The 21,776-nt window shown below is 41.3% G+C and overlaps 1 protein-coding gene across 1 annotated transcript in view; it reads left to right on the plus strand.

Moving 5' to 3' along the window:
- Positions 1–21,776, plus strand: part of pi4kab (phosphatidylinositol 4-kinase, catalytic, alpha b) — a 153,415-nt gene that overhangs the window by 107,298 nt on the left and 24,341 nt on the right. The window contains exons 39-43 of the mRNA XM_041202508.1: positions 603–796; positions 4,806–4,896; positions 15,788–15,955; positions 17,427–17,480; positions 19,383–19,503. Of these exons, the coding sequence (XP_041058442.1) occupies positions 603–796; positions 4,806–4,896; positions 15,788–15,955; positions 17,427–17,480; positions 19,383–19,503 (628 nt within the window). The remainder of the gene's footprint in view (positions 1–602; positions 797–4,805; positions 4,897–15,787; positions 15,956–17,426; positions 17,481–19,382; positions 19,504–21,776) is intronic.

The raw sequence follows: 21,776 nt of genomic DNA on the forward strand, positions 1-21,776 counted from the left end.
AAATAGACAAGTGGGATTGATTGAATAGGTCTAACAAAGAACAAGGACTAGTCCAATGGGCTGAATGTGTTGTTACAATCTATTATTTAGTGCTACAGTAGATTTCTGGATGATCTTTTAAAAAAGCATCTAACCGTAATATATCGTATTATAGAAAGAAAGACCCCTTTCACTGGATGCCTTTCATGACCTCAGGATAGCCCAAAGCATTTTACAGCCAGTGACATTCTTTTGAAGGGTAGTCACTGTTGCAATGTACGAAATGCACCAACCATGTTGCACACACAAACGTGATAGCAACCAGGTAATCTGATTTTCATGATGTTGATTGAGGGATAAATATTGACCTGGACACTGGAAATAACTCATCTTTTTTGAGATAGTGGCATGGGAGCTTTTATGTCCATCTGAGAGGCCAGGTGTGATTTTGGTTTAGCATCTCATCTGACAGTACAGCATTCCCTTGGTACTGAACTTGAATGTCAACCTACACCCCATAGTGAGACTTGAACCCAAAGGATTCTGACTTGGAGGCAAGTGTTCCACCCACTGAACCATGGCTAACACATAAAAGAATGTTTATTTTTGTTTTCAATATTTAGGCAAGCGAAATTGAACGTCTCACCACGTGGTATAATCCTCTCTCATCCCCTGAGTTGGCAATGGACCAGGCAGGAGAACTCAGTGTAGCAAATTGGCGGTCAAAGTATGTCAGCCTGAATGAAAAGCAATGGAAGGATAATGTAAATCTGGCCTGGAGCATCTCACCTTACTTGGCAATAGAACTACCTACCAGGTAATGGAGTCAGAATGATTAAAACTTTGCATTATTTTATATTGTGGGTGTTAATTGGCAGCAGATGCTGGATCCAAAACTGCTGTTTAACATTTTATATCAGGAATTAACTAGATAATGCATAAATTAAAATAGTAATGTTAGTTATGTATGTCTTCTGTGTCACCACAAAATACAGGTCCTCTATTTTGTTCTTCTTCACACTGTGGGTTTTGATCTGACATTGGTGGAATCCAAACATTTTCCTTTTAAGTGCATACACATAAGCCCATTGTGAAGTTTTATTGTTTGCATGGATCTAAGTCGGTTTGGTGCACAAAACACAGAAAAATTAAATTGAATAGCTTCCCTCAGTGGATGGGCAATTTGACCCACTGGGAAGCTGGACCTTGCAGGGCAGAAAGGTACATTCGTAGTTGGTAAAGTGTTCGCTGATCTCTTCAGCAGGCAAGTCATAATTGTCCTCAGCATTGCATAGTTAACGAGGATAGAATTTAACCATTGCTCCCATCCTTGAATGCTGTTGAGCAACCTCTTGCTATATTGGATGAGGCCATAACTAGATTCAGCTATGACATTCCCACCCACCCTCTTGCAGTCAAATAGTTACCGACAGTCGCTGTTGAGGCTTGCATGTGAGGTATAGCAACTTGAGTGAGATACTGGAGGGAAACTGACAACTACAGAATTGTACCTCAGTGAAGAGTGAGTGCCTTTAGCAAGAGCAATTGGAAGGAGAAAAAATTAAATATGTTACTACATGGCTGACGGAGAGTCTAAAACCAGCATGATAAAACTTGATGGTTTTTTTTTGCCCGATTCTTAAAAATCGTCTTTCCTATTTTGTAATTCCTTGTTACAATATTCTTCTTTTCATTCTTGTTTGAACACAACTCACTATAGATTATGTAGGGAATAACTGTTTGGAGAATCATGTAGGCTAGAATGGAAATCTCTTTAGTGGAAGTTTATTTGTCCTTGGGATGTGGATGGTATAGTCAAGGCCATCATCTACCGCTCACCCCTAGTTGCCCTCGGAAGCTTGTGCTGGGCATTCTCCTCAAAACACTGCAGTCCTTCTGGTGTTTCTGCTGCCAAAATGATGCTAGTTAGGGAGTTGCAGAACATTGGTCCAATGACGAAGGAAGGAATATTGATAAAAGTTGAAGTCAGAATGGTAAATGACTTGGAGGTGATGACGTTTCCATGATATTGCTGCCTTTGCTCCTTCCGTGTTTGATGTTTCAGGGAAGAGTTGCTTTTGTAACCTTGGGCAGAATCTTCCGGTTGGTGGGCGGGCCCCGCTCCTGCTCGCCTGCGGGTAAAATGACGCGGGATGACGTCGGGTGGAACTCCCGACATCACTCCACATCATTTCCACTTTCAGGTCAGCGGGGGTGCAGCCGAGTCAGCCGACCTGTCAATGGCCTATTGAGGTAATTAATAGACCGGCCTGGGAGCATTGGCGGGCTTTGGAAAGGCGTGAAATCTCCTCCACGGGTGGGATGAGATTTCGTGAGGGTATTTAAATTTTCAAGAAAGGTTTCAATAAAACTTATGGGCATGTCCCAACTATTGTGACAGTGTCACGTGAGGGGACATGGCAGGGAAAGTTTTTAAACATGTTTAATAAAAGTTTAAATTAGAGCTGATCTCCCTGAGGCGGCACTTAGCCTCAGGGAGATCTTTGCACTCCCGGCTGAGGGAATTCCCCACCCATACAGGGAGCGCATAGTGCTTCCTGGATATCACACTGGGTGGGTCATAATTGGCCTGCCCACGTAAAATGGCGGCGTGTCTCCAATCAGGGGCACCAATTGGGGAGACACCCCCCCCCCCACGCCGGTTTGGGGGGAGGGGTGACGACATTGCACCTATTGGTGATGTCCCTGTTTTCATGACATGATTTGTCCAAGTTATATGGAAATTGTTGCTTATATAACATTGGAAGGTGTAATGCATACTAGATGCAAAAGTGTCACACTGAGAGGACAGTCTGAGACTTAACTCAAAACGTCACATCTCCAAAGCATCATTCATCCAAAAGGAAGATAATCATGGTTGGCTGAAATGATTGTTCACCTGTTAAGATACCAATTAACCAACATTGTGACCGCTACTTTGCTCTTTCACTCACACCAGTGTGTGAAGCTACAAATAATATTATAACAAACCTGTACAGCATTCCATAACCCTGGGGACTGGGAGTGGAGAACCAAGATAGTGATTGCATGCATGCAAGTGTCTGTCCGTCCACCCCCACACCTGTCCGTTTCCCCCCTCCCCGATCGAAAGATGCAAGAGATACGTGCACTGGTATAAGTGGGGAATTCTGTTAGGGGAAGCTTTGTTTCTTTTGAACTACAATACCCAAATTGGAAGAACAGAAGAGAACATTGACAAGCAACAGATTTAGGGCTGAATTTTATGTGCCCACGGTGGGTGTGATTCCCACAGGGAGAACTTAAAATGGGGTGGGTCCCCATCCCACCACCTTCCCGCCCAACCCCATGATATGGGGGCAGCAGATGGGCGATGAAATTGGTAGCCTGCCCGCCATATTAAAATGAACAATTAAGGGTCAGTTAGCTTGTCACCAAGCCAATTGACATTGATAATACACTGCCCACAGCATAAAACATTTGGCGTAGGCAGCAAGGCGGGTGTGGGAAGCCTGATTTTTATTTTAGCTCAGTGCTTAAAGGGCGGGAAGGGTGGGTTTCGCTGTTCAGGGGCTGTCCTTAGGTTGAGCCTTCACTTCCTTCCTACCCACTCACTCCCTTAAACGCCCCCCCGCCACTCTTTCTAACCTACTCAAACCCTCCTGGCCCAAGACCCCGGACTGACCTGCTCCAGGGATCCAAGGCCTTGGGGTCCTTTCTTCACCAGTCCTGGTAGCTGCCACTGACGTCTTCCAACTGGATTGGTCGGTAGCTTTAGAGGGTGGAGCCTCCATCCCAATGAGGGATGGAAGTCCTACATGGCCCTCATTAGTCTGCCTGCAGCACTTTATGTCTGTGGGGTGAGTCAGCATGGAGCATGTCGGCTCCACGTCAGCATGGTTTCTGGTTTGGGTGGGGGTGTGTTGTGCTGTCACCCCTCCCCGCACTTTATTATTCAACCTTTAGAATGTGTTATCCGCCTTCTATCATTTAAAGAAAATTTTGAGTGAACTGTTCCTTGGATAGGAGTTTGTTTTGGTCTGCTGTTTATGGCATTGCCAGAGGGAGATGTTTATAAAATATTTATTGCTGACCTCTGATATTCTGGCCAGAGCCAAGAGGTCAGTGAGCAGGGCCTGGACCAAGGCAAATGACCATCTGTACAGGTTCTTCCAGTCTTTGGAGCCTCGACATGAGAATAACTTTGTGCAGCATTACAGCCACAACAGCTTCTGTAAGAAACATAACTTCATGTGGGATGTAAAGCAGGAGAAAAAATATATTTTAAAATTATCTTCAGAACCGAAACACTTGAGGATGGCAGAATTATACAAATAAAGCACTTAAGAAAATACTGCAAAACCAGTGAGACATAGAGCAAAAGGCCAAATATTTTACAATGTTTAAAAAAACTGGAAAATAAAAGGTTTTGTGCAGAAGTTGGTGGGTGGGGGGACGGGGGGTGGGGGGAGATGGGGGGCGGGGGTTGGGGGGCGGTGGTGGGTGGAGAAAAGCAAACAAACATAGGCATGTTTTGCAAGGCAATAAGTAAATAGCATTACTAACACTATCTACAAGGCCCGTGTTATTAATGCATGGAACATTGTTAAGACATTCACATGCCCTACTACTTCAGTGGTGTTGGTATATTACAGCAAAATACAAACTGCCTTTGAGTTTAGTTGACAGCAAGACCATAAACACATCAGTGTGAACATGTTTCACATCTCTAAAGCCGGTGATCAGCACCACCAGAGGTGTTTGAAGGATGAGGACTATTACACCTATAACTGAATTAGACTTCTTGGTAACTTACACCCGCTTGTTCAACATTTTGCATCTGCCAGATTTAAAAACACTGAAGCTATTGGAGCAGAAGTAACTCGTTTGGTGAGGCTGGATCCTGGAGCCATTAGTGATGTCCCGGAAGCCATCCGGGTAAGTTTATGGACGTTAAAGAAATGCCCCCTAAATAACTGTCCTTATTTGGTTTTTATCCTCAAACTTTAAAAATGTGAGCAATAGAAAATGGGGAACTGTTTAATTTGAAATTAGATAAATTCTTAAGTGATTACTTCATGGTAAAACTTGCAACAAAATTTATAAATGCTCATTGCCAGGCATATTAAAATATCAAATGCGGTGTCATTTTACTTGCCTTTTGATATATTTCTGTAAAGTCAAAGCTTTTCTTTCCATTCTTTTGCACTCTTGATCGTAACCCATTATGACACCTGAGATACAATGACATGTCCAACAGGACATTTTATGAAATAGTGCTGCTTGCTCAGCATTTTTTGGCAGTTGTTACAGATAACTATGACCAAGCTTTTCATTCGACATTGTGAGAATGCTAAGAAGGATTTGACAGCTGGCTGAATGTGTTCGCCTAGTTACGTTCTGAGGATCTGACATGTTTTTTAAAAAAAACCTATATTTCAGTGGTGGAGATGAAGCACACAATCTTTGGGAGCTGCCCAGTGAGACTGAATGTGCTCTTTGATAGTGGGAGCAAGGACATAATAGACACACATACACATAGAAACTAGGAGCAGGAGTAGGCCATTCAGCCCTTCGAGCCTGCTCTGCCGTTCAATACTATCATGGCTGATTCTCTTATCTCAATGCCATGTTCCCGCTTTCTCTCCATACCCTTGATGCCCCTAATATCCAAAAATTTATCAATTTCTTTCTTGAATGTACTCAGTGACCCGGCCTCCACAGCCTTCTGTGGTAGAGAATTCCACAGGTTGACTGCCTTCTGAGTGAAGAAATTTTTCCTCATCTCAGTCCTAAATGGCCTGCCCCATATCCTGAGACTGTGGCCCCTGGTTCTAAACTCCCCATCAGGGGAAACACCCTCCCTGTGTCTATTCTGTCTAGCCCTGTTAGAATTTTATATGTTGTAATCAGATCCCCTCTCCTCTTCTAAGCTCAAGTGAATGCAGGCCCAGTCGAACCAATCTCTCCTCATACGACAGTCCTGCCATCCCCAGTATCAGCCTTTGAGAGTTATGTTGGGGATCATTCGTTTTAGAAACAAATCAGAGTGTGTTGTATTTGATTATATTAGTTAAGCTCAAAACTGTAGGGATTCAGGTTCAATCTTGTGAATGGGTAAGAAACTGGTAGAAGAAGTAGAAAAGAACTGGGGATAGAATTTGAAATAAAAACACAAAAAAATGCCAGACATCATCTGTGGAGAGAGAGAGACAGAGTTAACGTCTCAGGTCATCTATAAAGGATCATCATCAACCTGAAACGTTATCTCTGTTTCACTCTCCACAAATGCTACCCAAACTGCTGAGTATTTCCAGAATTTTCTGTTTCTATTTCAGATTCGGTAGCATTGGTCGTACTTTGCTTTGTGTTGTTGCAGGGGTTAGAATTTCCTGGGGTCCCTGAACCCCACCCTTAACTCAGGTTGGAGATTGGCAGAAAACCTGGTAGTTAAACTGTTTTTCGAAGGTTTTCCATTGATATTGCACCAATGTTGCAGAGGGAGCTATTGGGAGGAATCCCCTTGGACCTTGCTGGCAAGGCGTTTATTTTGAGGAGCTCTGACAGAGTTGGGGGGAATTCCGAGTGGGGTGCCAGTGCTGTGTTGGAAATATTAATGCGTTTACTATACAACAGTGACCCAGGATCAGAAAGTCAATGCAAATTAGTTAGATTAGCAGAGATGCCAAACTAGGAGGAGGCTGTGCAATGCAAAGAGGCAGCTCCGGAATTACAAATGTTGTAGAATGTGGGCCGATCGATGGCAGATGACATTTACTTCACTTTTGTGCTTTTGCTTGCATTTTTATTATGGCTTTCGTCTTCCAAGATTGTCTCAAAGTACTTCACAGCCAATAAAGTACTCTTCAAGTGCAGTCTCTGATGTAACTCTAAAAGCTGATAACTCATAAAGGTCATGAAATCAGCGTCCAGTCAGAATAATGGAAGTAAATCAACTGTGAGGTAATTGGATGCTGAAATGGGGCATATGTGGTCTTTCTGGCTGAATAAATTAAAATGAGCAGAAAGACCATTCTCCACCATTGTGATCTTGTGACAACAGTTTAAACCAAAAGTATTCTTCCCAGCAAGGGAAGAATTAGAATTTGTCCCTTAATACCTAACGGGAAATAGGAAACAAAATATTGTCACACGAAGCTGTGTGGTGCAGATATGATAAAAATGGCAAAAGGCGAGTAATACACCCATTTACACATTTTCATTCCTGGATATCTGAGGTTTAGATAATTAATAAGATCTGGACTTGTAAGCATAATCCTCATTCTGTGATCCTGGCTTGGCATTTAGAAAGTTAACTTGCTCCTTTGTTTGCTGATTAGCTTGGAATTCACTGAAATCATCTGTCTAGAAACTATTACACACCTAGCACTCTTTGAGATATTAATTCAAAATGCGCATTGTATTTATAATGGTGAAAATGACATTTATTGCACACATAACATAAACTGCAGTAAATTAGGGATGAAGTTTCTGGCAAGTATGGGCTGTTGTAAAGTGCCTTGAGCTGAATGACTGTAAAGTTAACTCCTTTTTCCTTGCATATATTTGCTTTGCAATGTATTCACGAATTTTACATACTGAGCAAATAGTCTGGAAAGAAAATGTTAAACATTATTCATCTGTTAGGACTTGTATTCAGTTCATTTCGCTACTTGTTTGGTTCTGGGAACCTTTCAAGCTATTGGCATGATGATGAAGGCAATAGTGGTATATGATGATAAAGTGCTGTTTTTTTGGTTGCTCCCTGCTCTCTTAACAGTTGCTGGTAATCCTTTGCTACCTGACCTAAGTGGCTGATGTTTATATATGAATCTAAATGAGGTTTGCTGGGTTCATAGATCTTGTTCCGCCCAGGGTACATGCACACATTTTCTGAAAGCAGTCGTTTGCTTGGCTGGCTGATGTTTTTTACCTCTCTCCCTAACTGCGGACAGTAAGACCATCTGGCGCGTTTTCAATTATTCACAAAGTAATATAACGCTATTTTTTTCACCTGCCTAACATATCAAGAGAATTCAGAGAATCTATCCAAATTAAGGGGCTTAAACAATATCTCGGTCAGCCTACCCTTAATCGGTCCAGTAATTCAGCTCATTTCCTAGATCTTATCCAATCCTATGCTATGTGTTTCCTCACTAGTGGTCACTTCCAACAAATAACTCTTTTCTGCTCTTCTGATAATACTATATCAATTTGCACCCTGTCAGTCAACCAAGCTTGGTTGATGCCATAAATCACCTCATTGATATGGTCTTTTGCAGCTTCCCAGCCGCTGGTCTTATTGTACTGATCCTCAGCTAGCACTTTGGGCTTCATACGATTCCTTTTCTTTTTAAGAGTTTTGGGAGGAAATTAATTGCACTGCCCCTTATTTTCTCAGGACCTCAGAACTCTGGAATTTCTAACCTTCATTCTTTGCATTTCCTCCCCTCCCTCCAACCTTCAAATGTTTTCAGTTCAAGTTTGGTATCACCTAATTGTTACGTTCCAATTTATCTTTCCGCATCTTTTATTATTTTCCATTTCGCTGATGTTCTGCCGTCTACCCTTCACTTTGCATCTCCATTTATTGCTCGTAATGGATTTATCAAGGAAATGTTTAAGCTTTAGCATTAATAAATTGTTTGATTCAAATTTGGTGCAGGAACACCGAGCTGGAGATATGTACATAAATCTTGGAAGATACCAGGACAAGTTGAGAAGGCCGTTTAAAGATATAAATAGAATTCTTGGGTTCATCAAAAAAGGAATTGAATAAAAAAAAGGAAAGGAAATTATGCTAACCTGTTATTGAAAATCAATGTTTAGGACTCAACTGGAATATTGTGTTAAGTGTTGGGCACCATAGTTAATGAAAGGTGTCAAGGCTTTGGTGAAGGTGCAAAAGAGATTTACAAGAATGGTACTAGTGATAAGGAACTCCATTTATGTAGAGAGTTTGAAGAAGCTAGGCTTGTTCTCCTCAGAGCAGAGAAGATTAAGGGGAGATTTGATAGAAGTGTTCAAAATCATGAATAGTTTTGATACAGTGATTAAAGAAAAAACAGTTTCCAGTGACATGAGGGCTGATAACGAGAGGACACAGATTTAAGATAATTGGCAAAAGAATGACAGGTGTCATAAGGAACCCGGTCTTTTTTACATAGCAGGTTGTTGTGACGTGGAATGCACTGCCTGAGAGGGTGCTTTCAAAAGAGAATTGGCTAAATACATTTTGTTGAAGCTTTTCGCCTTGCACTCACCAAGGCAACTGCAAGAATACCAATGTCAAGGGAAGCAACAACTTTATATTGTATAAGAAGAGATTGGTTGGCAAGTGGACTCTGATTGGTAGAGGCATTGTCATGGAGAATTGCACCAGTTAACGGTGAATGACAGTTAACTGCCAAGCATTGTTTGAAATTTAAACCAGGCAGCTTGAATGGTCAAGGCATTGCCCTGAGGAATGAACCAGTGAATGGCTATCACTTATTTTGCTTAGCTGAAACAGGCGCAATGTGTGCACATGTTCTTTCTGTCTGCAAAAAGCAGGGCCCTGTGTATTAATATATGGAGCTTCCAGTACACACAAATGTGCCACACTTCGAGACTGACTAACAATCTTAAAGTAGACATATTTAGTCCCTGTGGTGCAGTAGTTGAACTTCACTTTCATTTAGACCACATTAATCTGATTACACATGTAGGAATTCATGGCAGGAGCGAGGTAAATATGAACGTAACCACCTTCTCTGTTATTAAACCTTTTGTGTATCTTAAAAGTTAAATTTTTCCCTTGTGTCCTGACCAATATTTACAGCCCATAATTACATTTCTAATTGTGAAAGCTTTTGTGCAAATTGGCTGCTGCATTTCCTGCAATACAACAGTGACTACACTTCAAAACAGTACATACTTCATTGGTTATAAAGCACTTTGGGGCACCCTGAGGCCCTGAAAACTCTATATCAATGCAAAGCTGAATGGCAACATTAGCTAGGATCCGCAATTTGAGATAACGCATAAATTAAAGAGTTCTGATTATGGACTCGTAAATGGTTCCCTTGAAGCTCTGGAAAGGGAATAGAGCCATTAATGGATGGATAGGGTAATACAACAGGTAAGGAAAGAGATTAAATAATTATTTCATTTCAGTGTTTACCAGGGAGATAGAACAGGCGGATGTGATATTGCATGATCAGATGAGTAATGAGATAAGTGCATTTAAAGTGAAAAAGGGATGTATTGAATAAGCTAAACAAACTCAGAGAATAAAGTCCCTAGTCTGGATGGATTCCATCCATGCATTTTAAATAATCTAGGAAAAAGATAGCAGGGACATTATTACACATATTTAATACTTCAGTAGAAAAAGGTGCAATATCAGGGAACCTGTATTTAAGAAAGGAAATATGACATGTCCAAGAAATTATAGACCAGTGAGCTTACATTGGTGATAGGAAACGTAATTGTGTCTCTACTAAAGGAGAGAATAGGAGAATGCCTAGAAATGAGAAATCTAATTATGAGTAATCAACATGGATTTCAGAAAGGAAAATCTTGCTTGAACAGCTTTATTGAATATATTGAAGAGGTAACAGAGAGAATAAATAATGTAATGCTGTAGATGTGATTTATCTGATTTTCAAAAGGCTTTGGATAAGGCGCCCCATAATAAACAAATGGATAAGGTCAGAGAATGCAGAGTCGGGGACAATTGGCAGAATGTTTTGCTTGCTGGCTTCAAGACAAAGCAGAGAGTGGGACTAAAGGGTAGCTGTCTGTTGTGTTGTGGGCTTGTTTGATGTCCGAGTGATGAGATCTTGAGACCTGTATGTTTAAACATGAACCATTTATTGTTACTCTAACTATGTACAGATCCCAGTTATGTCATGCATGGTGCTGCTGCCAAGCTGGTAGGCTGCTTCTAGGGTGTACACTCAGTCTATTACCATGTGGCTTTATACATCATGGCGGAGGCTATGGTGTAATGGTATTGTCACCGGCATAGTAATCCAGAGACCCAGGGTAATGCTCTGGTGATCTGGGTTTGAATCCCGCCACAGCAGATGGTGGAATTTGAATTTAAAATTTAATGATGAAACCATTGTCAATTGTTGTAAAATCCGATCTAGTTCACTAGTGTCCTTACCTGGTGATCACAGAATGTGATTCTGGATGACTGCCCTCTGAACAAGGGCAGTTAGGGATGGGTAATAAATTCTGTCGAAGGGTCATGAGGACTCGAAACGTCAACTCTTTTCTTCTCCGCCGATGCTGCCAGACCTGCTGAGTTTTTCCAGGTAATTCTGTTTTTGTTTTGGATTTCCAGCATCCGCAGTTTTTTGTTTTCATTTTTATGGGTAATAAATGCTGGCCTAGCCAGCGACACCCAGATCCCATGAATGAATAAAAAAAAACCATACCACGAATGGTAATCCTTCCTCTGCTGAGCACCTCTGCTGACACATACAACATCATACAACACTGTTCAACACTGTTCACAGTCATTGAGGATGGACAAGGACCAGTGCTGGGGCCACTGTACTTCACAATCCACATTCATGATTTGGATCTTTGGAATCAAAAAACGCAATATCTAAACTCGTGAATGTCACCAAACAGGGGGTTGATGGATAATCAAGTATTCAAACATGGACAAAAGAGCTGAACTCCTGAGGTGAGAGTGACTGCCCTTGCCATCAAGGCTGCATTTGACGGAGAGTGGCATCAAGGAGCTCTAGCAAAACTGGAGTCAATGGGAATCGTGGGCAAGCTCTCCTCTGGTTGGAGTCATACGTAACACAAAGGAAGATGGTTGTGATTGTTGGAAGTCAGTCATCTCAGCTCCAGAACATCACTGCAGGAGTTCCTCAGGGTAGTATCCTTGGCCCAATCATCAGCTGCTTCATCATTGACCTTCCTTCCATTATATGGTCAGAAGTGGGGATGTTCACTAATGATTGCACAACGTTCAGCGCCATTTGCAACTTCTTGGATACTGAAGCAGTCCGTGTCCAAATGCAACAAGACCTGGACAGTATCCAGGCATGGGCTGACAAGTGGCAAGTAACATTCACACCGTACAAGTGCCAGGCAATGACCATCTCCAGCAAGAGAGAATGTAACCATCGCTCCTTGACGTCAATGGCATTACCATCACCGAATCCCCCACAATCAACATCGTGGGGGGGAGGCTACCATTGACCATAACCTGAACTGGACTAGCCATATAAATACTGTGGTTACAAGAGCAGATCAGAGGTTAGGAACCCTATGATGAGTTAACTCACCTCCTGATTCCCCAAAACCTGTCCACCATCCACAGGAGTGTGATGGAATACTCTCCACTTGCCTGGTTGAGTGCAGCTCCCACAACACTCAAGAAGCTCGACACCATCCAGGCCAAGGCAATCTGTTGGTTTGGCATCACATCACATCCACAAACATTCATTCCCTTCACCACCAACAGACAATAGCAGCAGTGTTTACCGTCTACAAGATGCATTGCAGGAATTCAGCAAGGCTCTTTAGACAGCACCTCCCAAACCCATGACCACTACCATCTAGAAGGACAAGGGCAGCAAACAGATGGGAACACCGCCACCTGGAAGCCACCGCCCCCCCCCCCCCCCCCCCCCCCCCCCCCCCACCAAGTCACTCACCACCTTGGCTTGGAAATATATCACCATTCCTTCACTGTTGCTGGTGGAACCCTCTCCCTAACAGCTCTGTGGGTGTACCTACATCACATGGACTGCAGCGGTTCAAGAAGGCAGCTCAACACCATCTTTGCAAGGGCAGCTAGGGATGGGAAATAAATGCTGGCCCAGCCAACAAAGCCCACTTCCTGTTAATAAATTTTAAAAAAAAATTGGTAAATGAATTTCAACATAAGTATGAGATAATACATTTTGGTAGGAAGAATAGTGAGGTTATGTATTGCTTGGCAGGTGAGTCCTGGTAGGGTAGCTGAACAAAGGGATCTCAGAGTAGAAATACACCAATCTTTAAAGTTGTGTCACAGGTTAGTGAGGCCCTAAAAATATGAACCAAGCACTAGGCTTTATTTCTAGAAGGAGAGAATTGAAATGTAGGGAGGTTATGCTAAACCTGTATTGAACTTTGGTTAGACCACACTTAGATCAAAGTGTGCAGTTTTGTTTGACATACTTTAAAAATGATAGAGTTACTAGAAAGGGTGCAGAGAATATTTACAAGGATGATACCAGAAATGTGAGGGTTTACATATCAAGTAGTGCTTGGGTCTCTTCTTGTGGGGGAGAAAAAGAAGGCAGCGGGTGACCTAATAGAGGTCTTGAAAGATTTTGATAGAGTGGCTATAGAGAGAGTGTTTTCACTTGAGCATAACTAGAGGCCATCGATACAAGAGAAATCAAATAAGGAATTCAGAAGAAGCTTATTTTCTCAAAGCGTGGTGAGAATGTGGAACTTGCAGGGAGTGGTTGAAGGGAATAGTATAGATGCATTTAAGGAGAACCTGACAAGCAAATGTGGGAGAAGGGAATAGAGGGTTGTGGTAATCAGTTTTAGATGAGGAAAGATGGGAGGAGACATGAGTGGAGCATAAATACCAGCATGGACTGGTTGGGCCGAATGACCCGTTTCTCTGCCGTATATCATATGTAATCCTATATAAAGCTTCATGCATCACCTCAATGCAACAAAGACGAAAAAAGTCAGGGACACCCTTGCCTTTGGCAAAATGTTCAACTGCATGAGTAACCCCCATCAGACATCTGCACAATTAGGGAGATTGGCTATCGAAATAAGGTGGAGATGCCAGAGGGATGATCAACCCATCCTTGTATCAGCGTGTTTGAAAGTAATGTAATAAAGAAAGATTATACGCTTGGTGGGAGTGGGAGGGGTGGGTCTTATTATCCTTCACATTCAAAATTGTCATCCATATGAACTTGGCTACATCAAATGCTGATTCTGGGAAAGTTTTGGAGAAACTGAAAAAGAGAAAGTGAAAAAGATATTTAATAGCAGTTTTTAAAATTATATAAGTATTTGGAGTGAATAAGGAAAGGCTATTTTGTTAGGTTACAGAGTGATGATAAATGACAGCTATATTAGGAATACAATTTAAAATTGTTACTGGAGAAAGTGAGGATAGGTTGTAGGAGAAATTTCTTTATGCAGCATGGGATATTTTTCCACAGCAGGTAATTGATATAGTGGCCATTCTACTGTTTGGCAAAATTGGACAAAAATTTGAAGCATTGGAAATATCTGAAGATATAGGGTATGGGGAGAGAACAGTCAAGGGGGTTAGTTTTGGATTTTTCTAATGGACAACAGGCATGTATTTAAAGGGCCAGTTGACCTGTTACTGCAAATCTTTATGGTGAAAGTTAAGACTATCAACCATTGGATTAAAGAACTCAATGAAATAGCTGTTTGTTAGCGTTGGCCTAATTTGCTGTCAAAGTAACAGTGAAGCTAATGGTGCTCAACATTATACGTAAATGGTACAGCAACTTCAGGCAAGGGCAGAGGCATGATTAAACTCAAATATCCTTAAGATACTGTCCATTAGTTGCGCAAAAACAGCACCTTGCTGCCTGCCTCACTGTTGACGGGCACTGATTGTTGTGAGGTTGCTGTGTTTGCGTAATAAATACAAACGTAACTTGCCACGGAAAGTTAAGTATTTTCTATTTCAGTCTAAGTATCCTTTTAGTAATTTAATAAGTGTTAATTACTGCTCGCTACTTTCCTGGCACTGAAAATTAAATGTGGTACAAATAAGGAGTCTCATTTCTTCAGGTTTTAATTATTGGAAAATTTTTATAAATGTAGAATTCTTAATTTTTTTTTTACTTAGATGTATTATTTTCTTTCTCAATTCATTCTTCCTTTCACTCCCTTTATTTCTCTTGCGGCATCTGATTTGATATTGAGTTCATCCACTCTTAATTTATAATTCCTTTTTAGTCTTTGCGATGTTAATTTTACAATCCTTCAACCTGATTGCTTAAAGGAGACACAATTATTTGCCCTATTCATTCCTGTCCCAGATGCCCAGTTTCCCCTCACTGTGACGCCATCACCTCACACCTACAGCAACTTGACACACACAAATTTAAAAACCTAAAGCACGCAAGGGCAAGTCTAACTAACTAACAGTAGACACCGTTAGATTTGGCATTACAGGAAATTATTGCCCAGTGTGTAGAATGCGGGATTGGAGGTTGCGTGACATACCTAAAATGTTCTGGAAGGAGGTGTCCCAGTTGTTTTCCCCTGCTTTCACAAATAGCTACATTTCTATTGGGCTCCTCATGTACAAACATATCAAAGGAGGCAAAATAGAAAAGTATTAAGTTGTTGGAGTGGAAGAAAGCCTGGTCAAGGAGAGGTTATTAGGTTTTTGAAAGAAGCAGAGTTGTGATAAGGTGGAGGAACTCGTGAAGGCAAGGGAAGAGTAACCATTGATGGTTGAGTGGGAGGAGTGAGAAACAAGATGGTAACCAGTGTTGGAAGAGCAAAGAGTGTATTTGGGGCCATGCATCTCTAGAAAATAGCAGAACTAGAATGCAGTGAGGCCGTGGAAGGATGTGAAAGTCTGCACAAGGTTCAAAATAATGAATTGTTGTATTCTATTTTTAAACTGCCTTGACCAAAGAATTTGTATTAACAATGCAACTGTTAGACCTGTGACTTATCCCAATGATTAACAATTAACCATTAACCATTATACTTATCCCAATGAAAGGTTAGCTTTTTGTACAATTATTGATATCCAGTCTTGGTTTCCTGTTTCTGGGTTAAACTATTTTCTTTGCTTTTTGTTTTATAGCATCTGGTCACTTGGCACACAATTGATGCTGATGCACCAGAGTTGAGCCATATTTTGTGTTGGGCACCTACAGATCCACCAACTGCCCTCTCTTACTTTTCAAGTTTATATCCACCACATCCACTGACCGCACAGTATGCTGTGAAAGTGCTGCGTTCGTTTCCTCCGGTAAGGAGCAGTATACTGGGGGTGGGATACTTCATAAATTAATTGCTCTGAGAATGTAATATAAAATGTATAAATAATGCTTAAAAGCCTTACATGTCGCACATACTTCCAGGAAGTACCACAGTCGTGTCCTGTTACACTTCTTCCTGTCACACTTTCCCTGTCACACTTCATTGGTAACATTCCAATTGTTATAAAACTGTGTTCTCCAGCTCACTTTGCACAACCCCATGGGAGGTAAGCTGTTAATATTTTAGGCAACTGGCAATGTTCTATGAACAGAAATTGCTTTTTTATGTATGAGTCAATCAGCAAGTGTGACATTTTGAAGTATGATGGACGCAATTTAAATACCAGAGTTTATTTTGTATATAGTGCATCTTAAATGTTTGTTTCAGATCTACCCCATTGATATAATAATAAAGCTGCCCCTGACCCTTGACTATCTATTTCTACATTCGTTTCAGTGTCTGTGAGTAGAAAATTGAAACCGTGGCTGTCTGTGAGGAGACTGTAATTTTCTTGAACCAGCTGGTGATCTAAGAGTTACTTGGTGTTCCTGAACCTTATACAAAACAGAATATAGTAGTTGCAGATCCCTCACCACTTCCTTGCCACCACACCCTCACCGCCCACCCACCCGTCCTCCACATGCACACAGACATACGCACGTACAGATGCACTCACATACACTCTCTCTCACACACACACACACTGAGACCAACAATCATCATGCTGGGGTATGTTTTTTTGGGTGTGATGGTGCCTCACCCCATTGGCTTATTTCCTTGTATAAGTGAGCCCTCAGAAGAACAATTGCGAACATTCCTAGTCTGTTCACCTCCTCCTCACACTGTTCTTTGATTTTACCAATGAGCCATTGGGGCCCCTCCCTGAACATTCCTTAAGGGATGATCACAAAGATCATGGCAAAATACAATGCTAAATTTTAGCTGCACCATGCTTATAAGCAGGTCACCTATTTGGTCTGTTAGATGTAAAAAAAAAAATTAAGACTACAAATATTGGAAATCTGAAATCTTTTCACTTCACGACTGAGATGACTTTTGCATCTGACTCCTTCAAATAAAAATGTATTCCTGATCATTAACTAACTGCCTTCTTGTAACAGAAGTCAGAATACCTGATCTTCAATTTTACCTATTTTCCCTGTTTCTTCCCCTCGCCCTACTCCCATTTAGCACCATAATTCACTCCTTGCTTACCTTCCAGTTCGGAGAAAATGTTTCTCGTTGAAACAGTAAATCATCATTTCTCTTGACAGACGCTGACCCGTTCCTGCTGTATTTCAAGCACCCTGCTTTTTATTTACTTAGTTGGAACGATGTGTGGTGTGAGAAATGAATTAAAGGCGTTATCGGAAGATATGACATTTTAGTTTGAAGAGATTGAACAAAACTGTATTTTGGCTGACTTGCTAATCACCGGCCCATATGTTTTTCCCAAACAGGATGCAATTCTGTTCTACATTCCACAAATTGTTCAAGCTCTCAGATACGACAAGGTAATGAATGCACCCACTTTATTTGGTCAAAGCCAAACAGGATAGGATTTTACTAGTTCACACTGGTGTTTGGTTTGCTACTTATTGAGCTTAAAGGTTCAGAAATTCATGGAAATGCCCCATATTTTCCTTTGCAAGAATGACTTTTCTGTTCTATTGTTAAGACGTTTGCAGATTCCAAATTTGCATCTGACACAACAAAGTTGATTTAATGAGTTTGCCTCTAAACTATTTGTTGTGGGCAGTGTATTATCCTAAAGCTGGCATTGTTCCCCCTGCTAGATTTCACACCGCTGTTTTATTGTGTCTGTCTTATGGGAATATCAGGGAACCTTGCTGAACATTGAACCTATAGTCACTGTGGACAGGCTCTGTTGAGTCCTTCAGATGATGTGAGAGGATCTCCATATTTTGTTTTTGCCAGACTATTGATCATATTGTGTTCTACAGATTTCAACTTTCTCTTTGCAATGCTGCCTACTAGGATGGGCGACGGATTTTCCACACAGATGGACTTCTTTCTTGTCTGTGGATTGTGCTTGAGCCCAAACTGGCGAGCATTACATGAACCAGAAGTTGTACAGCAAGCATTATATTCCTTTTGAACCCCACCTTGGAGCATTGGTTTTGCGCGCACTTCCCAGAAAGAAAGAAACAAACCTGCATTTACATAATAACCTGGCCTCTCAGAAATGTCCCAGATTACTTCACTTAAAATAAGTTACTTTGAATTGCAGTTAGTTTTTAAGTTTGTATTTTGGAAAATAGGAGATTGGTATCACCTGATATAATTTGAATTCAGAATGTTTTCTATTGATTTAGATGGCACCTTTTATTGGCCACCTGCAGCTTAGAGTCATAGAGGATTTTCAGTACTTGAGGCCATTTGGACCATCTTTTTGCTAGGGCAGTTCAAAACTAAAGTAATTTTGACCTGTTTTGTCTCCATAGGTTTTCATCTGAGCCTTTAAATGTTTTTCTGCTTTACCCTTAAAAGATGCAACGGCTGCTGCCTCAACCACTCCTTTAGCAAAATAGTCTATGCTCCAGCAACTCTCCTCGTTTTCTTACTTACTGTTTTTAAATTTGACTTCCCAGCTATTCACCCTATCTAAACCCTTTATAATTTTAAAAAGCCTCCATTAAATCTCCTCCTAGCCTTGCCTGCTCTAGATAAAATAATCTAGATAAAATAATCTGATGTCTCTCACTGTAAGTATATTCCCATATCTTGGTGTACTGACACTCTATGATTTCTGTGGCTTTAATATCTTTTCTATAATGGGGCACTTAGCTGCTGCTTAACCCCAGCTGCCTCACCTGGCTGGATGTATAGTTAGGCAAGGTGGCTTTCTCTTAACTGGATACTGCTGCTGAAAACAATGCTGGCTAAGCACAGTAAGCTGCCTAAAATGCCTATATTTTTCTCCTCAAATACTCAGTACTTTTATCCAGCACTTGAGAAATTATTAAATTCAGCCGTCCACGCACCCCCCCCCCCCCCCCCCCCCCCCCCAAAGTCCTGGGAAGACTTGCCCCAGAAAACGCACTCTTGTTTGTACTTGCTGCAGAAATTGGCCTGTGGCTGGTACGGGGTGCGTTTCTGTAGAATATTCTTGGAGCCCTGCCAGGAGAGGGAGGGAATTCCAGCTGCGGCTACTTTTCAAATCACAGACATATTCAAAATATCACTGTAATCTGCTGGCCCACCAAACATTTTTTTTTTAAATGAGCATTGGCCTTCAGTTTTAAGTATATATTTTAAAAAATCATTGTCTCTGTTCCAAGTTTTTTCGCACCCTTATGCCAGTTGGCATAACCATGGATAGCACTTACTCCTATAGTTTTCATTTTCATTTGTTATCTGTATTAACCCGCCGTTTGCTTTTCAATATATTCTAGATGGGATATGTAAGGGAGTACATCTTGTGTGCAGCAGCTAAGTCACAGCTTTTAGGTCACCAGTTTATTTGGAACATGAAAACCAATATATACACAGATGAAGAGGGCAGTCATAAGGACCGTAAGTATTTAGGCTGTCATTCCATATACCCATATCCTGCTGTGATAGTGACATACTTCAATTCCTTCTGCTTGTGCTTGTTTTTTGAAAAAAAATATTCTGGAGTTGTGAGCCAGTATTTATTACCTATCCTAGTTTCCCTTGAGAAGGTGGGAATGAGCTTTCTTGATTGAACTGTTGTACCCACATGGAAATCCATGTTAAAACAAAAAGGATGCTGAAATGTTTGCTTGCTAAATGACAAGTTTTGTTTTCCTATACAGACTGAATGGGAGACTAGCAGGGCCTTTTGTTATAATCTCCGTAGAGGATGATAACTTTTTAAGAAGAAATTCGAACTTCCAGTGACTGACTGAAAAGATCACACAACAAGATTGCAAGTTTTAAGACTTTTACTGCAACAAATGAACTAATAACAACAGTAACTAAACACTATTTCAGTCGGTAAATCATTCCCTAAATTGTAGAAAAGTTTCCCATTAATGTCTAAAACAACTGAAAATCCCCCTCCACAGTTATACTTTACTCTGTCCCTTGAGTGGACACTTCATTCTCCAGGAACCAATCCAAGGTGGTTCTTTGCTCCCAGTAGTTTGCTTCCTTTCTTCTCCTTACCCATCCAGGTAACTCCTAATCCCAGAGCTGATTTTCACTATGACGGACAAATTGGAGATCCTTCCTTCTAGCCAAAGCTAGTTAAATCTTCCAGCCTTGTTTAAATCCTCACAAAAATAGGTGGGAAGGCATGTTGTGATGAGGACATAAGTAATCTGCAAGGGAAAAGGTTGAGTGAGTGGGCAAAAAACTTGGCTGATGGAGTTTGATGTAGGCAAGTGTGAGGTCTTGCACTTTGGTCGGAAGAATAAAAAGGCACACTATTATTTAAATGGAGAGAGACTGCAAAAAAGTGCAGCACAGAGGGATCTGGGTGTTCTTGTGCATGAAACACAAAAAGTTAGCACGCAGGTGCAGCAAGTAATTAAGAAGGCAAGTGGAATCTTGGCCTGTATTGCTAGGAGGTTGGAGTTTAAAAACAGGGAAATCTTGTTACAACTGTACAGTGTGTTGGTGAGGCAGCACCTGAAGTACTGTGTACAGTTTAGGTCCCTGTATTTAAGAAAGGATATACTGGCATTGGAGGCAGTTCAAAAGAGATTCGCTAGGCTGATTCCTGGAATGAAGGGGTTGACCTATCAAGAAAGGTTTTCGGCCTTTATTAGAGTTTAGAAGAATGAGGGGTGATCTTATTGAAACGTACAAGATTCTGAGGGGGCTTGACAGGGTAGATGTTGAGAAAATATTTCCACTAGTGGGGAATTTCGAACTAGGGGACATAGTTACAGAATAAGGTGGCACTCATGTAAGACTGAGATGTGAAGGAATTTCTTCTCTGACGGTAGTGAATGTCTGGAATTCTCTACCCCAGAGAATTGTGAGGCTAGATCACTGAAAGTATTTAAAGAGGAGGTAGATAGATTTTTGAAATACTGGGGGGCTGAGGGCTATGAGGAGCTGGCACGCAAGAGGAGTTGAAGCTTGGGGCAGATCAACCATGATCTTATTGAATGCTTGAGGGGCCAAATGGCTTACTCCTGCTCCTACTTCTTACGAGTTCACTCGCTTCAATCTGAGTGCAAGCTCCCGCCTGCATTTTGCATGGTGACTGACAGGGCCAGCATTCTCTCTGCTTAAGGCACAGGGCTAGCTGCCTCAATCTTTCTCTTTTTCTTTTTCTCTTTCTCTCTCTCTTCTCCTCTCTCTCTACCCCCCTCCCCACCCCCAACTTCATTTTATCTTTGAATTAAATAGACAGTTTAAAGTATAAGCATTACAAAACTTGACATTCCTAACACATAGACTGGCAGCCTATCCACTGTCAGCACAACTGCCCTGGTCATTGTTTAACGGTATGAAAATCTGGCACCTTTCTACGTGTAAAACAACCTGTGCTCCCCTTTAACTTTTAACAACCAAGCCACCCAAGCTTTTGCTGAGCAAAGTTCAGAACAGGTTACTTGACCCCCTTTGTGTCTCCATTTTACCCTAAATCAAAGACACAGTGCCAAAACTTAATGACCTTATACATTTCATATTTGTACAGCTTTTAATAGCCATTATTCATTAAAGGGTTCAAATCCCTAGTGCTGCTTAGTAAAACAAGTCCCTGGAGTAAAGGCCAGGGGAGGAGCAGCGAGTGACATACTTCATCCTCTGTGATGTGTTGCTTCAAATACCCAAATAGTTTTACAATGTTGCATCAGTCAAAAGCTGAA

This window comes from Carcharodon carcharias, chromosome 13 (genome assembly GCF_017639515.1).
Source record: "Carcharodon carcharias isolate sCarCar2 chromosome 13, sCarCar2.pri, whole genome shotgun sequence".
NCBI classification, from domain to species: Eukaryota; Metazoa; Chordata; class Chondrichthyes; order Lamniformes; family Lamnidae; genus Carcharodon; species Carcharodon carcharias.